Source organism: Zosterops lateralis, assembly GCF_965231275.1.
Source record: "Zosterops lateralis genome assembly, chromosome: 4".
Lineage (NCBI taxonomy): Eukaryota > Metazoa > Chordata > Aves > Passeriformes > Zosteropidae > Zosterops > Zosterops lateralis.
Window position 1 is genome coordinate 45,497,321 of NC_139765.1, and position 16,954 is coordinate 45,514,274.

A 16,954-nucleotide genomic window follows, 5' to 3' on the forward strand; every position below is an offset into this window, starting at 1 on the left:
GGAATATAAACTATTCATCAAAGCTAGGGAAAAAAAAAGAACAAAAAGAAATTGCTGCACTGAAAACATGCACCAGTCGGGCTATGTTTATGATCCCCTGACTGAAATGTATAAATAGGAAAAATTTACCACTCATTCACTAGGGGCTAATGAAGCGGAACTAAGATCACACGTTCACCATCACTCAAGTGCAGAACATTTGCAGCTTCTCAATTTTATATGGAACTGCCTGGTCAAGTCACACATTCAGTAACAAAGGTAATATTTTTTGTTTCAGTCTAAACAGTAAACTGTAATTGGCTCAGAAATTTCATTTTTCTTAAACTAATGTTATTTTAATGAGTATTTTCTCCACCTTCCTGGATATAGGTGATGGAGGACTTTCATTTCTCAGTTTCCCAGTATCAATCAGTTACATATAGCAAGGCATAAAATGTAATATTTAATTGAATTTTCCTGTTCTATAAAATGATTTATATTCTTTGATAAACAACCACAGCTCTAAAATTTTGGAATTTTTTATAGCAGTTTCCAAAATTAAGGAAAATCAACCCTGCTATGTCCATAAGTTACTGCAACTATTTAGCTGCAAAAGTGAAAACAGTATGTATCAACAATATAAAAAAATGCTTCTTGAGCTAAAACATTTGTAAAGGAGAATCAGAAGTTTAGACTGTATAGGCAGGTGCAAATAAGGTCTAAAGTCTCAAACAACAGCAAGTTTCCAATCTCTGAATGTTCATTTGGAGTAACACAAACTGCATTATTTTGCCGCCAATAGAGGCATATGGACAATATTCCTGAATATAATCCCAGCTCTGAAAGCTGTAACACTTGCAACTGTAAACATATTTCTGAATTTGTAGCATCATCTTATTCTGATCTGTTTTAGGTAGTATTTTCTAGAAGCTGTTTGTGAATGAAATATAAACTGGAGATATTTGAAGTATTTCCAACAAATTTACTTTCTCAGAGGTCCTAGCAAAAATGCTACCCTGAAATTTTATCCAGGTGATTATCCCTGACACATTATTTTTTCCTAATTTATTTACACAGCCTATAATTCATTTTACAAAGATCTTAGTGTGTGAGTATTTTATGAATGCTAAACAGATTTAAAACTATGGGCCTGTTTCTAAAAAGAGGAAACAAATTGTACCTTGTGCTTTCAGCAGCATGTTAGGAAAACATTCTCTGGACTTCTGCCTCTGTTCTTCAAATGGGTTCAACATACTGCCAATCTATAAGACGTATAACTTTTTTCCTGATCTAAACATAAACCTCCACTACACTTATAGAAGTGTCCTTACTGGAAGGTTTATTTCTGAATATTATTTTCTGTAAGCATACAAACAGCTGAAAGGACAAAGAGAAAAATATCTTACAAGATACCAAGATACTTGGTCAAGTATCTTTAACTTCACTCTGCCCACAACTGCATATCTGGAAAGAGATGACCAATACAGACTTACTGAACAAAGGTAACCATGAAACTAGCTTGCTTATGGATCATCCTCTGATCCCCCAAGAAAAAAGAGAGCACCCTCTCATTACTGCAAAACAGTGTCACATCCTGCTTAGCAGTGGCCAGAGTGATCCCGTCTTCCTTCTGCATAGGCTAAACAAAAATCATGCAGGATGAGACAAGGCAATGCTGTATTTTCTTCTTTAATAACAAAGTAGAAGACTTTCTGCCCACTAGGAAAAAACAACTTACCCCGGGACAATATTCACAGTACTTTAACTGAGGATAGTAAAGTTTTTTCTCCAGAATGCTGTATATGCTATTAGTGCCAGTTTAATTCGTGTTATTCAAATGACTATATGTGTGCTGAGGAGTAGAAACAAAGCTAGTCAATCAGAATTCAATAGTTACCAGTACTGAACACATCCATACCAATCCTGTCAAATCTCTCACTATAGGAAGAAAAATAGGAACCATAAAAACCTTTTGCTTGACATGGCTTGAGGAGCATTTTCATAACATTTTGTACAGCTGGCACATTTCATTGTGGATGAACTGGTAAATAAATCTTATAGAATGGTCCATATCTTTAATTCTTTCACATCTTTTAGTTGTTGCAGAGGCACAAGCAACCACACATGTGATACTCTAATTTTGTTTCACCAACGAACAAAGATTGATATGGTAGTCAGAGAATCAAATTAGAAGGAAGAGACAGGAGTAAATATTCTGTCAGTGTTGTTCAGTGTTCCTGTGCAATAAAAGGAAATCCAATTTTCTCATCCCTTCTCTTGCATTCAGATTTTCCTCACTACAACAAAAAGATAAGCAATTCTCAGTGTCTTCAAAATCAAAAATGTGGGAACAGCAGCTTTTCTGAAAATCTGTTACCACAGGCTTAGAGTAGATTCCAACTAAAATCTCTTGAGGTATGGGGAGGTGGAAGGCTGAGACCTATTCTTTCTCAAGTCATACTAGAAATTAACAGCACTACCATTTGTACAATGATCTTTCTGTATAGTGCTAAGAACTAGTTTTCCTTGACAACAGAATTAATTCATTGGGACCTAGTCCCAGCAGCTGCTGCAGTCATTGCAATCCAGAAGGGTAAGCTGGAATTTCTCTCCCAATTTCTGACCACATATGCATGGGAAACAATTATTGTTACAGGAGTGCAAATTTCAAAGCATCAGCTATCTGCTGCATACTTTTGCCCTAAATAAAATACAGGGTGCATTCTTCCACAATCCCTTTTCCATAAGTCATTTTAGCACAGAGTAAAAGAAAGGCAACATGAAGTTTATTCCCATGTGGTTACTTGCTCAAATGCCTCTAATGCTAAGGGTGAGAATGTGCTTGAAGAGTCCAGAGCTGTCCTGCTAAGATTAGACAACTAAGTAGGATCTGACTACAGGTCCACTGTATTTTTGCTTAACTTCTACTCATTTCAGGAGTTAATTATCTGTAAGAAGGTTATTGTAGAATCATGAAACCATTCTCAGCTGGAGGTCAAGTAAGTAACTAAAGGAAAAAGAGACCTCACAGAGAAATTAATAAATTAAGATTCTTAAAGTCTTCTTTGCCTATTTTAATCTTAATCAAATTCCTTTTCACGAATTTTAGATGGGACCAACTGTCTTTATAGTAATCCAGGTGAATCCCCTCCCAGTGTAAAAGTATTATCCACTTCACAGTACACCATCTCCAGACAGAAAAATGTTGGACAAAGCAACAGGCCTTGAAGACTATCAGCAATCTTAAACAGATTATGGTGTAAGAAACAGTCTTTCAAGACTCAAAGCTCTCTGAAGCATTTCTTGGCCCACAAGCCAAACACACTTTATGAGCTTTAGACAGGATACCTACTAAACCTGAGTTACAAGGAGTTACAAAGGATTAAAATCAAGACGAAGTCTAAGAAACCCAAATTCCTTGCATAGAAATATACAAATCCAGAATATATTTTAACTTGGCATGGAAAAACTTTAATGCATCTGAGTACCACTAGGTAAGGGAACAGAGCTGTATACAGCACTTGCTGAAATCTCTACAAGAACATCAGGGGGCCTAAAGGGCCCTTTTGTGTTGCATTTTGGGGGCATGCAAATGCCCATTGTCAAAATTCGGTTTAGAAAAAAAAGGAATGACAATCTCATTACTATGCACAAATGGGAAAGAACTGTTGGCTGCTATGCTGAGAAGGCTGTCAAAAATCTATAAATAATCAGACATACTGATCACAGCTTTTACTTCTGAATTCCCTCAGTGTTTTGTCTTCAGTTGTCAGTAAATATGACATCTGTCCTCTCCATTGAGCTGGTAATGGCCCTTGTCTAACTCTGAAACATTGGACTAGCACTTTGTGAAGCCATCTCTATCCAGGAAATAAAGATAAAGCCAATACTACAAAGTCTTTTGAATTTCTAGTCTACCATTAATTGCCCTGAAGAACTTAACATAAGGTAAGCAAGCAGAACCTTATGGCATTCCACAGAAGTGCTCACACAGCATACATGAACTCTGGCCAAGCAACAGGTTCTTCCTCAGAGGAGAGGCCTAGGCTAGTCAAACATGCCTCCATCCTTTCCTAAAAGGGTAATTCAGGCATGCTAGCCTTATCTCACAGGCAATATTAGCAGAGGCAGTTGATAAATCTAAGAGAGTTTGTACGTTCGCTTATTGTCACAAAACTGAAGGAGGAAATATTGATGCAAACTTACTGCTCTCAATGTATTATTGAAAAAACAAAATAAGGGATCTACTGCTAATATTAAAGTAATATAGATAAACCTAGAAATAACTGTTCAATTTACTCTAAACAGCAGTAGAGTCTCATTTGCTCTTTCAAAGGCATAATCAGTTGAAGGGCACATTTTTCTTCTTTGTTCTTTCCCATCAATTTTAATAGGTGCAGAACATCAGTCACATGAAATGTAATGGGACAAGAAGATGGATGAGTACATTTGAAGCCACTAGTCATAGGATAGAAAGCATCCTGACAAAGTGACACTGGCAGCATAGGGTTCAACAATAGAGCCTGGACAATATTTAGTAAGTGAAACTACAATGCTACATGATTTGGTATTTTCTCACTGGGCAAAGTCCTTTCCCTGTCACTATTCATCATATCCCTGTAAGTCAGGCTTTCAAAGACATTCTCCTACTGAACATGACCAAATGACATTTTTAAATCAGGGAAGTACATAAATCTGGGAACAAAGAGGTCATTCGGAGATAAATTGGAATGACCTCCTGTGTTAAGAACTTCAAACTACTTCATCAAGAAGGTTTAAAATGGTTTAGTAAGATTCACTGAAATTCATATTTCCTGAAATATGAACTATATTGTGGTTATAGGAGTGAGGAGATTTGGTATATATGTTGAACTGACAGCAACAGGATTCAACTACTGATGCAAAAATACCAAAAAATCCTTTATTTCTACTAGGATCTGAAGAAAGCAATACCAGCAAATTAGCAATTAGACATTCCTTCACACTAAAAAGCCTCTGATGTGCATAATACAACAAACTATATTAATAAAAAAGCAGTATGTCCCATTAGCTGTCTCTGAAGTAGTTCAGGGGAAATTGTTATGAAAATTCCTATCAAAACTGAAGTTTAATCTACAGTGAAGGAAAAATCAGTCATCCAACAAACCAAATCAAACCCTTTCTGTATGTTGAGGAAGCATTGGAAATGCAGGCAGGCCTACTCTCTACTGTAATGATCCACTTGTGTTATAACTTTACCAATAAACGCTAAGTGGCTCCATCTAGCACTTTACAATGGTTATTGCGATCACTATCATCATTATTGGGCAATGCTAATTCAGTTTCTTCATTAGCCATTTGCCCGATCTCTACAGGTAATGTTTAAGCTTTAAATAATACCAAACTTTATACAAGAACAGGAAACAAGAAATCAAAACCTCTTAAAATATACCCACAGGAGAAGTAATTAGAGCCCGACCTCCAAGTCCCACTGCTGCATGAAGTAGGCCCTACACCTCAATATACCACAATCCCCCATACAAAGGTGTGCAATATCCGGAAAGCAGAAAGATAGCTTTTGGCAAATTCTCTTAAACAGGGCAACATTCCTCTTAGGCATCACAACATGTACTGCTGATAGGATGGTGTATTCTTTTTCTGTCAAATACCTTATTGGAATCTGTTTATAGTTACTACAGCTGTTGGTACTTCCACAAGGTAGAGACTGCTTTCAAACAAATCTCTACAAGTGTATGCTGGTAAATACAATTGCACATAGACAGGAGTTTCCCCCTGAAAGTTATGTATTTCAGAATGGGAAGTCCAGAGAGAATGGAAATTTCACATTAGGAGAAGTTCTGGGATTTCTCAAACAGTACACCTAACTCTGGAAAGAGCAAAATAATTTTAGATAAAGAAAAACTTGACTTTTTCGGCTTCCAAATTTCATATTTGACAAAATAACACACTGTTTCACAAACTATTGAATATGTTTCAAAAGATAATCAACATAAATATTCAATTATGATGATATATAAATAACATCCAGGCACTTCTAGAATTTTTTTCCCTATGTTTTTTCTGTAAACCCATGTTTGATGAAGTATCTAGATTTTTTGTGAAGCATTTTGATTTTAAGGGAATTATATTCTGTAGGGAGAAACAATGTAGATACCATCCACACTTACTGGATTCCTCATTTATTAACTTATGTGTCTCTGTCTTTCCCATCTGTAATAGTAGATATGACAAATTCAAGTGAAAAACTGTATTGCAATGAAAGATGTTATCCCCACTTTTAGCAACCTTGACTTCTGAGAATGCATTCCAAATGCTGAACTTTAACTAATAATCAACCTTTTCTTCCATTAAAATTTATTTTGAGCTGGCAGTTCCTATGACCCCGGATATCATGAGGAATCTGAATATTTCACATTCTAGCCGTGGGGAAGTCAAAGACCTGAATAATGATTGTTCCCTGAGCAGCTTTCCCTGCAAATTCATCACTATAATATGCAAAAAGCACATTACAAATACAATCAAACATATAACATAGGTCAGTCAATTGCTCCGTTCTATTACAGGTAACCAAAAATAATCCTTTTCTCTAATTATTTCAATTGTTCAGTCCCCGTAAGAATTTAGCCAAGTTCACCCAACCCCATGCTCCCTGTGGTCCTCAGGACACAGGTTCTGCCACCGCAGTACATGGTATTCCTGACATTGCAGAGCAACTGAACATGTAACAGGTTTGTGGTTCTTTCCCAGGAGCTTCACCAGTTTGATGCACAAGGACACAGAAGCTGCACTGACATTTGCAGCAGGACGGTCTCTGAAGGCACGTCTGCAGATCCTGGCCAGAAACAGCCTGGGTCTGAGGTTTGCTGAGACAGCCATGGACAGCTCCTGTTGGCACTGATATCTCTGGGCAAGCCCTGACAGCCCAGAGCCAAACCATACCCTCCTCCTCAGGGCCATGCACTGCTGCCAATTCCATGTGGCTGGGTTTCAGCCTCACCTCTCAAGCAATGCTGCTAACCCCAGACATGCAGAAGAATATGAAACCAGATCAGACTCTTTCTAAACATTATCTTTCAAGTTCATCCCTATTCTTTTCAAATTTCATAAACTGAATTATTAAACCTGACTGATACTTACAAGCTTTTCTCACTGCTCAGGAGTGAGATTGCTAGTAATGAAAAGTAGTTTTTACAAAACATTATGATTCCAGGAGCTAGGGGAAAAAACCCCAAAAACCAACTCTCCTCCAAATACTGAAAGATATGAAACAAAAAAGAAAGAACTCTCCAGCTGGGTGAAGAACCCAAAACCTAAGTTTTATCTTGACAAATTAAAGATCCTTGTAGACCTTTTGCAGATTGAATCCTCCCAGGTTCAACTCTAACATTAATATACCTGAAGCACAGGAATTCTATGTGTGATGTGATAGTTTGGAAGATTACTTGTTCCACTGTGCTTATGTTGTTTCAGAGGTCAAATGCCATGGCCAAAACCTCTAGAGAATAACCATTACCATAAAAAATCAGATGAAAATTAAAAAAAAATTAATGTTTGTTTTGCTGCACTTTGCTGATTACCAGGGTTTGGGTTTTTTCAGTTAAACATATAAACAAACAAACAAAATCCTCAACCTTCACACTGGAGAAGAAAATAAAGTATTAGTTTTTCCACCCGAGAGAAGAATATGTAAAATGTCCTAACTCCCTCAAACAATAAAAACTCAGTGAAGGTCATGGAAGTATACATAATCCTATTATACAGAAATGGCCAAATAGTTACCCTGTTCTCTGCCTCTCCACATCAGTGTTTTAAACTAAATTATAAACAATTATAGAATAGACTTTTCAGTGCATTATATAAAGACACTGCAATTCCATTTCTAAGTTGTCCTAGAAATGGCATACAAGTATTTTTAAAATTCTCTTTCTGACCCAGTATTTGTTACAATAATATTATAGATAACCTTTGAACAGTAGCTGATTTAATATCCTCTCTTAACAGACTAATTTTTTTCACAATTATTGAGCAAAGTAAAACAAAAGACAGGCTTATTACACAAAAAGTAGAAAATAACTATCTTCATTGCAACCGCGAAGTAAGTGTATGAAGAGTAATCAACATAGAAATTCTTCAATTCTTTCATATCTTGGTATTTTGAGGTGATGTTAGCAAACTTGGAAATCTTCTTGCAGTTAAAAAAAAAAAAATCTACTTAAGAGTATCGTCAAACTACTTTGAATTAAAATAAAAGATGAGAAAAGCCTTTGTGATTGTATTAGCCAGTGGGTTCAAAGTTACGGGGTTGACAGAAAAGCAAATACTATTGCAAAAAGCTCATGCCATTTAAAGTAACATGTTGAACATAATCTGAAGCTCCATAGTCTTAAAGCCAAAGATCCAAAATTTTTTCAGAATTAAAAAAAAAAATAAATTTATAAGGACTCAACAAATCCCTAGGGGTGGAAAACTGCTAGTTATCACCAAGCCCTGCTGTAATGTCTCCATTAAACTCTCAGATCCTGAGAGAAAACTGTTGAAACAATCTACTGTCAGTCAACCCCATATACATGGTGGAGTGTTTGCCACAGTGAGCCACAAAACAAAAATATTGAACCTCTAAAACATGCTTCTTTTTTGACAGAATGCTCTGTTGGAGTCCAGGGCATGGGGAAAACCCCTCAAACTGCCCCTGGGGGTCCAGGACCCTTGCCATGACCCCAGAAAAGCATTGCCTTTGACCTTAGCCCATGGGAAAAATTGCCAACACTTACGGATGAAAAGAGAAAAACAAAAATTTAAATTAGACAGTAGTTTAGTAGTTTAGTTTGTCACAGGGTGAAAATTCGTAGTTTTGGGTTTTTAGAATGCAAGTAGGTAGAGGCAAGATGGAGAATTTTGGGCAGTGTCTTAAGTTCTTCTCCTTCTTCTTCTACTCCATCTTCTGCTGTGACGGTGGCGCAAAGACACTGGTAGAATGTATGTGATGTAGAGAATTACGTGTCTAGAATTAGTAGTAATTATTGGTACAAAATTGTAAATGTAGTATGTTTCAAGAGTTAATTGGGTTAGAAACCTTTAAGAGACCTTGGATGCCAGGTCTTGTGCTCTTGGCAGTGGTGTCTTTCAGTGTGCTATGCCTGGTGTTAGGCGGAGTGCTGACCTTCAGATAAAACACTTAATGAACACCTTTCAAGACTGAGCTGCAAGATCTGCTCTTCTTTCTAACTCTGGCACGGGATTTTGAAAAAAGGAAAAAAAAAACCTAATTAGGGGATTCTTGGACTCAAAACACAAGAATGCTCAAAGGTAGCAAGGCTGGCTTCATCACATCACTGATGTATAGAACTCACATAAAGATACATTTTGCCGTAGGCCTAAGGATTATATTCACACCAAATCACATCAGGAAGCAAGCCTCAAGAAAGGATGGCTCTGTAAAAATGTATAAAAATCAGATCATCAGAAGAATCCTTAATCCACATTGTTAAATTCAAGATGCAAGGAATGAACAGTAAAATGAGAGAGAAAATCATGCTATTCAGTACCTGAACCAATTCTTTTTTAAAATTTTCATGGCATTACATATGGAATCATAGAATCACAGAATATCCCTGCAGATTACAGACATAATCTCAGTATGGATTTTTATAACTGCCTGTGTTTTACCCATCCCCTGAATTCTTATCTCACATACTATTGTCTGCTCTCTTATCTCAGGATGACTCTTTCTTTATCTTTCCTCTTGAGGCATGCACAGGAACTATATGCCTTTTACAAGACAGTAAACAAGGACAGAAAATGAAAGCATGGCCCCAATGAAGCCAGTGGTAACATTTCAGAGTTTCCTAGATTTTACCAGAAAAAAAAAATTAAGTGTTTTATCACTTCTTGGTTTGAGATCAGAAATAAAACTTAGGTACCTGGCATGTAAATCAGGTGTCGTGTTCAAAAGAATGAAAAAAAACTCCTGCTAACAGGTTTAGGTTTTTAGAGAACCAGATGACAACCTCCATTGTTGCCTTCTCTGCAGCCGTTATCCAGCCAGACAGCCAGAGCTGGCTATTTCAAGCAGCCTGTGTGTTCCCAGACTCAAATCCCAACCCTCCAGGACTCCTTAGGGAACCTTCACATCTAAACAGAGCTCTGTGCTAAGAGCCTAAAGTCAGACAAGAGGTGGCCTGAAGGATGTCTCTTCTTTTTTAAGCAAGTGGCAGGTGGTGACTCAAAGCACAGAGCTGGGGAGTGGGTGCCCAAGGCTCTGGGGACAGTTACTGCTGGCAGCCAATGCTCCCTGAGCTGTGGCACAGTATCCAGTGAGGGAAAGTGAGCTCCTCTACCAGGAACAAGTTGTTAGCAATGCTCAGTTGTTAGCAATGTCATGACACTGCTGTCTCTTCCTGAGCCTGCAGAAACATTATGGAAAATTCGATGATTTAATTTCTATTGTTTCATGCTGCTTAATTATTGGTGTGAAGTAAATAATCAAGGAAAGAGAAGAACCAGGAAAGCTGTGCCTGCTACCCACAAAGATAATCTCTTATCAGTAAGTGAAGTCAAATTTTTTAAGTCATTTTTCAGTCTTTTCAGATCAGCAGAGGTTCTTTAAAAAAATGCCAAGAAAGTTTTTAGGAGATGGCTAGAAATGTATGACAAGCTTTACTTGATTACATTTTAATCACACATTACTAATATGGGACAGTGCATTTTTGAGGGGATATACATAAATCAGATCTCTACAATTATTCAGTTAAACTGAAACAGTACTCCTGCAAGTTTGTTGACTTTTATTACTGAATTTTTTAAATAGATAAATGAGTATTCAGAAGAGCTACTTAGAAAAAAAAGAAGAATCAGGGGGTTATCACTTGTTTGTTTTGAAAATTTAGAGGAGCAAGAAGAAAAAAAAAAGGAAATGCAGGAAGATCAAACCAGATCTACTTTTGCTACTGATTTAATTAAACTCAGATAATTCATCTAATTTCCAGACAATTAAATTCATATTTTTTTTTCTTTCATATTCTCCAGAGGTAAAAGTGTGCTGCTACAGAATTTCTAATAAAAAGAGATCTTAGATATAAACCAAAAATATGCTAGCGCTGATGTAACACAAGCTAGTACTTTCCCATAGCTGGTGAAATTCATGAGAGCATCTGGAGGTGGCATTGATATACAGCAAACAAAGGTACACAAAAGTTGTGGTGGGGATCTACAGAAAAGAATGAGAGCTAATGGCAACCACCACACTGAGGAGCTGTCATGTAAATACCTCACATGGCATAAGTACTAAAAGAGAATATTAGGTTGGTTCAAGAAGAAAATCAGTATTGCATTGTCTACTTACTCAATTGATCTTTAGGACAAGTTCAGACTTCATCAAGACCAGAGAAGACAGTACTAAAGAACACTGCTTGGCCCCCAGTCTTCCATAGCCCAATGCCAGCTACAAGCAGCAGGTCCTGAAACTTGCAGAACTGCCTCTGCCATTTCAGTGGGCAGGCTTGATGTCTTTCTTGTAAGCAGCTTTGAGTTTGAAGAGATGTACCACTAGAACTCAGTACTTCAAATAGCCCAAGGGATATCAAAATGAACATAAAATCAGAACTTTAAACTGGTAAAAATTTGAACTTTCTGGTAATTATGGAAACAAACACAAGAAGCAAACAGCATAATCAGTCTTCAGAGGATTTAAAAATGTTGTGAGCAAGCTCTACTATTATCCCAGGTCAAATATAAAACATAAATGTGCAACCTTCCAGTTTTAATCCCAGCTCCACCACTGACTGTGAGCCATATGAGATAGCCTCTCTTTTCCCTTCTGGCTTTTCTCCTTTCTCCCTTTCAATTCTATGCTCAACTGAGCTAGATCAGCCTCTTAACATGTAACTCAAAAATGAAGTTCAGACCCTTCTTTGGTTTACCTCTAAAAGCAATGGTCTCTCTCTAGCTTTCCCCTCTTTTTCTCTGGGCTAAGTGCATATTTTGAAAACAAAAATTCAAGCAAACAGAACTGGTTATATGACAGCCACAATATTCTGAAGAAATCCTGCATTTTCTTGAGTCTCAAACAAGACTATTGAAGATTACTGCTGATTCCCTTCAACCCTAGCCATATTTCTCTTATCCTTTCTGCCAAATGAGAAGAGTCCTCACCATGCTGCTACCAAATGACTTCAATTTGCTTCTTTAACCCCTGCAGTGGAAGAGAAAATCAGCTGAGAATGGCAGAAGTCTGCTCTTAATGGACATGACCAGATCCCACCCTCTCTAAGTGACTTGACATAGACTTCCTGGATGCACACTCATTAGCTCAATCCTGCTTATACAGCACACAGGAAATAATATTAAAGTGCTCCACAAAGTAGCATGTAGGGCTATAAATTTCAAATTGAGACATCTTTAATTTCTGCACTGGTAGGCATACAGAGAAGAGGACTTGAGTGGGGCAGTATGCCTGATACCTTCCCCCAGTGAAGCCAAGAAATAAACCTAAGTCATGCTGAGGACTGGTGAAGAGGCACTCAGAAGCACAAGGGTCCTTCACCAATGCATAGTGGTATCTCAAAAGCTCTCATGCTTAAAATATGACTGTTTGGCTTTTTGTTATGATCCAAATCTGCATGTACAAAACACAGTTATCTAAATAAACATATCCATCACACAAGCAATGATGCTTTTGGAGATGGCCCCCATGGTCTCTGAACTGCTACCTCAGCATAAAAAGAGTCTAGAGTAAAGGAATGGGGAAAAGAGTGAGAAATTATACATATTCTAATGATGTCTTCATTTTCCAGCAGCTCTTCAACAAAAATCTCTGTGATGCTGAATCTGACCTCACTAAAAACAGTCACAGAAAACCTGCCCCACTGCAATCATTTGCATGGTTTTCCTCTGCAAACATGCCTTCCTTTGTTTACTATATTTTAAAGTATATGAGTGCACAGACCACCCACAAGATCAGGTAGCCTAGCATGGGAAAGGTGGCAGATGAGGGTAAGGATTGCTTCTTTATATGAATATAAATTAATCTATCTGATCCACATATGCTAGGGAACCACAGCTCATCCTCAGTCAATTCATGTCCCTGACAGGCTAACTTGTCCCAAGCTCTCCAGAAATGATGTAGATGAAAGAGCCAAGCCTGTGATATAGGAATTACAGGACTGGAGAGTTAAAAAGGGATTTGCAAATCAAGTAGTAATGCCTGCCTTGGCTTAATTTAATTTATCATATTCTCCTCCTGCTCCCCCCTCCCAGCTGCAAATCAGAATTGTACACAGAAGCAGTTATGGTGTGAGACACTACCTGATCTTTACTGCAGCACCTGGTTAAAAATATGCTCAGTATCCTTTGGGCTCTGACCTGCACACACTGAAACAAAGATAGGGATGAGTTTACAGATGAACACAGGATCTGGCAGTGAGTGCACTAAGTCATTTCTCTGCTCTCCTTCTGCACCTTATCAGTGACATTTCCCTAACAGCACAAGATGCAGCACCAGGCTCACTGCATTTCAACTCCCCAAGGAACCTCCCTGAGATCCTCCCAGAGATAACACTTTATCTGGCAAGCACCAGAGTAAAAAGTGAAAGCATTAGTTAATTTTGCACCTTGGTTGCTCACATCCACAGACACTCCAACTCAATAGCAGAGAAGATAACAGACAGAAGGAAGAATTTCTCTCAAATCTCTTAAAAACTCCACCTTTGGGTTTGCTGATAATTTCAATCACATTTATTACCACATAACATGACTGCAAGGAATATTTTGAAAACGCTTTTGCTGTAAACCAGATGCAGTCTTTTTCCCATACAGACATGCAGCCCTTTAAGAAATGTCTAACGTCTAATCTATTTCACAACAGAACCTGCATTTCTTATTCCCTGGCACAGAAATGCAGACATTGACCTACTCTACTCCATTTTACACTTTCAGATCAGTTTGGCAATACTGGGGAGAGGGAAAGGGAAGCGAGGGAAATGTGCTGCTGCTACGCTTTTCCCTGTGCTATTGCTGTAAGAAAAAATGATGATGGGATTACAACTAAATATTGAACTAAAGGGAAGTGTTCCACCTAGAGACCACCTTTACCAGGGAGGGCAATGGGCATGTTACCTGCAAATGGACATTCATTTAGAATTGAATACACTTGCTGGTTCTGTGGTAAAAAAAAGATGCAGAGGTATGGCCCCCAATAGTAATTAACAATGTTAATCTTCTTCTTCCTCTCTATGGTGATAAAAAGAGTCATTTTTATATTTAATTAATGCAGAGGATCATTCTGGAAACTGGCTAATGAGGCTCTGATCACATTACCATGAAAATGTGCATTAACACCACAACTGAGGAGGCTGTTTCATGTGTAGAGAATCCACTTTGTAATTAGCCCACTGTGAAATGAATCACGTCAGGAGGAACTCGGAGGGAACCAGTCGGCACTGGGCACTTAGCTGCTGCTGTGCCAATAGACCACCAACATTCTAAGCTGTTTTTTCTCCCCTGCACTGCCTGTCAGCAGCAGTGCAGTCCAAAACTGCCAGTGTTCAGCCTCTATCAATGGCAATGTGTCAAAGCCAGAACAAATTATGGAGAGGGAGAGAACAGATGCTGAAAGACACTAAACTTTAGTATCTGTGAGTCTGCTATGCCAAGAGGGAAAAAAAAAACCAAAACAACAAAACAAACAAAAAGCTGCAAATCAAATACTAATTCAATAGGATCTGAGCAAAAAATTATGGGCTATTACAGGGAAGTACTTGTTTCATCTTTTCTCATCTTATTCTGAGGGAGCTGGAAACACAGCAGCAGCAGACTGCTACTCTGCTATGCACTACACTGTTAGGATGCTGAAAGAGACACCAAAATACCTTAATGGGATTATGATCTTTGTCTAGTAGTATACAGAAATAACACACACACAATGAATGAACAAGCAGCACATCTCACCCACGGAACCCTGTTGTACTCAGTACCTGTTCAAAGGTGACAACACGTTTCAGGATTATTTCAATTTTAATTAATTAATCTGAAAATTTAACATACTTCTCAGTCAGCACAGATATACCATAAAAACTTTGTTCCTTAACTTAAAATACCTGAGATCACAGACCTAAGGCTTTCAGAGGTAGTAGTACAATTTGTCTGAAATCAGTCTTATTACCCAAGCCAAGGGCTCCCTTAAAACATCACCGATATGGTTCAATGAGACTGCTGCTATATGACTGACATCTTGGCAGAAGATGCACAAAAATGTTAAAAGAATCCCACAGGAAGTCATCTGAAGGGGGAGTGGCATATGAGCAGAAAACAACAGGCACCCAAAATACTAATAATTACCAACATCCCCCCAAACAATTCCACTAGCAATTTGCAAAGGAAAGAAAAAAGGCAAAGCAAAACAAAAGCATCTCTACTTACTGTCTGTAAAGCACATACATTTTTACTCTGGAGATGCTGGTAATATCCTCTGCACTCACCTGTGAAACTTCATACAGCAGTTTGTAGTGTTCCTCTCGCTTCTGAAAAGTGCACAGATTGCAGCCCATCCTAATAAGCAACACAAGAGCAAAGCCTCTAATTTCCCCAGCACTGAAAGGCAAATGCACTGACGGGGAATCACCCTCCAGACTTGTCTACTGTTTTTCATCAGTCACTCCAGCCCCGGCACGCAGGCACGCCACTGTTAGCTGGAAGCACAAGGCAGGGCAGTGCGTAGCAGCATGCTCTTCTTCCCTTTCCCTAACTATCTTACACTCACGTATACACACACAGAGTTTCGACTCAGTTCATGGCAACACTCCCCCTGTCTCTGCATCAGTGCACATGACTACACAGATTCCCACTCATGAATATTAATAGCGACTCATTGATTATTTATGACAGAACGTGTTAGCAGGGAGGGGTGTCATAGCTGCTCCTGATGACAGATGAATATTCACTAATTAAGAAGCAAATGTACTGTGGTTAAACAAAATTCACTTGTGTCAATACCAACTCTGTTTATTAAGGTTAGAGAGACTAAGCTGCATGCATTTCACCCACACTCGTCTCAATTTTTACAGTAATTGTGAGACTAATTCATTAATGGAGGTGGGAAAAGCACAAATCAAGTCTTATGTTAGGTCTCCACCTTCTGCAACAGGGATCACAGAAGACATTTAAAATATTTGTAAGCATTTTAGGAGAGTGCTTGTGAAACCTGGGCTGCTGTTGCTAAAAATTTAAACTAAAGAAGGAAGGAGAGAAAATTAACCCAGATGGCTATACTGATAGCGCCAACTTTGACACTGCCAAATTTAACCAAAATTCCACTGTACTCATAAAAGGCATAATTCCGTAACAATTCATCATGCATATATAGGATACATGGAAATGCAGGTGTGCCTGTCCTGGTGCTTTTTACATCTAGACATATGTTTTACTGTTTATTAAATAATCTCACATTCAAACCTCTTTCTTGCATGTAAACCAGATTATTAGTAATTATAGGCCAAATTTCTCAGAAATTCAACAGATACTGCCCTCTCAGACTCCCAGGAATCAAACCTATTATTTTAACATATCATTATATTCAATTTTACCATTTGTAAAATAGATATTAATAGTGCCACAATTCTCAATGTGTGTATAAAGGAAAAGATGCATTTAAAATTAAACTAAACCCACATGTTAAATATTAAGGCCAATGGAAATCACACAATTCAAGGTTGACAATAATTCCTGTCATATCCATCATGTAATCCAATGATAGTTATGCAAGAAAAAAGCCCAAGCCATAACAAAACAGGATAGAAAAAGCAAAAGTTGCTTTTTAAAAAATCTTTACTTTTTCAGCAAGTTTGCTCATAAAGAACTTTATCAAGTGCTTGTTTCAAAACATCTTTTATCTGTAGAGGATAGCAGGTGGGATCCAAAGCAGATATAATTACTTGGAAACCAATGACACCAGTTAGTTAAGATTAACACTGGGCCCTAAAGA

At 37.9% G+C, this 16,954-nt stretch overlaps 1 protein-coding gene across 3 annotated transcripts in view; it reads right to left on the bottom strand.

Annotated features, from left to right (window-relative positions):
* PDZRN4 (PDZ domain containing ring finger 4) overlaps positions 1-16,954 on the bottom strand; it is a gene marked incomplete at its 5' end in the record, with an annotated part of 231,564 nt that overhangs the window by 80,001 nt on the left and 134,609 nt on the right. The window contains one exon of one of the 3 annotated variants that reach the window (XM_083858915.1): positions 15,453-15,559. The exons of the other annotated variants lie outside the window; for them this stretch is intronic. Within the exon in view, the coding sequence (XP_083715041.1) occupies positions 15,453-15,521 (69 nt within the window). Of the gene's footprint in view, positions 1-15,452; positions 15,560-16,954 lie in introns of those variants that run through there. 3 annotated transcript variants of the gene reach the window in all.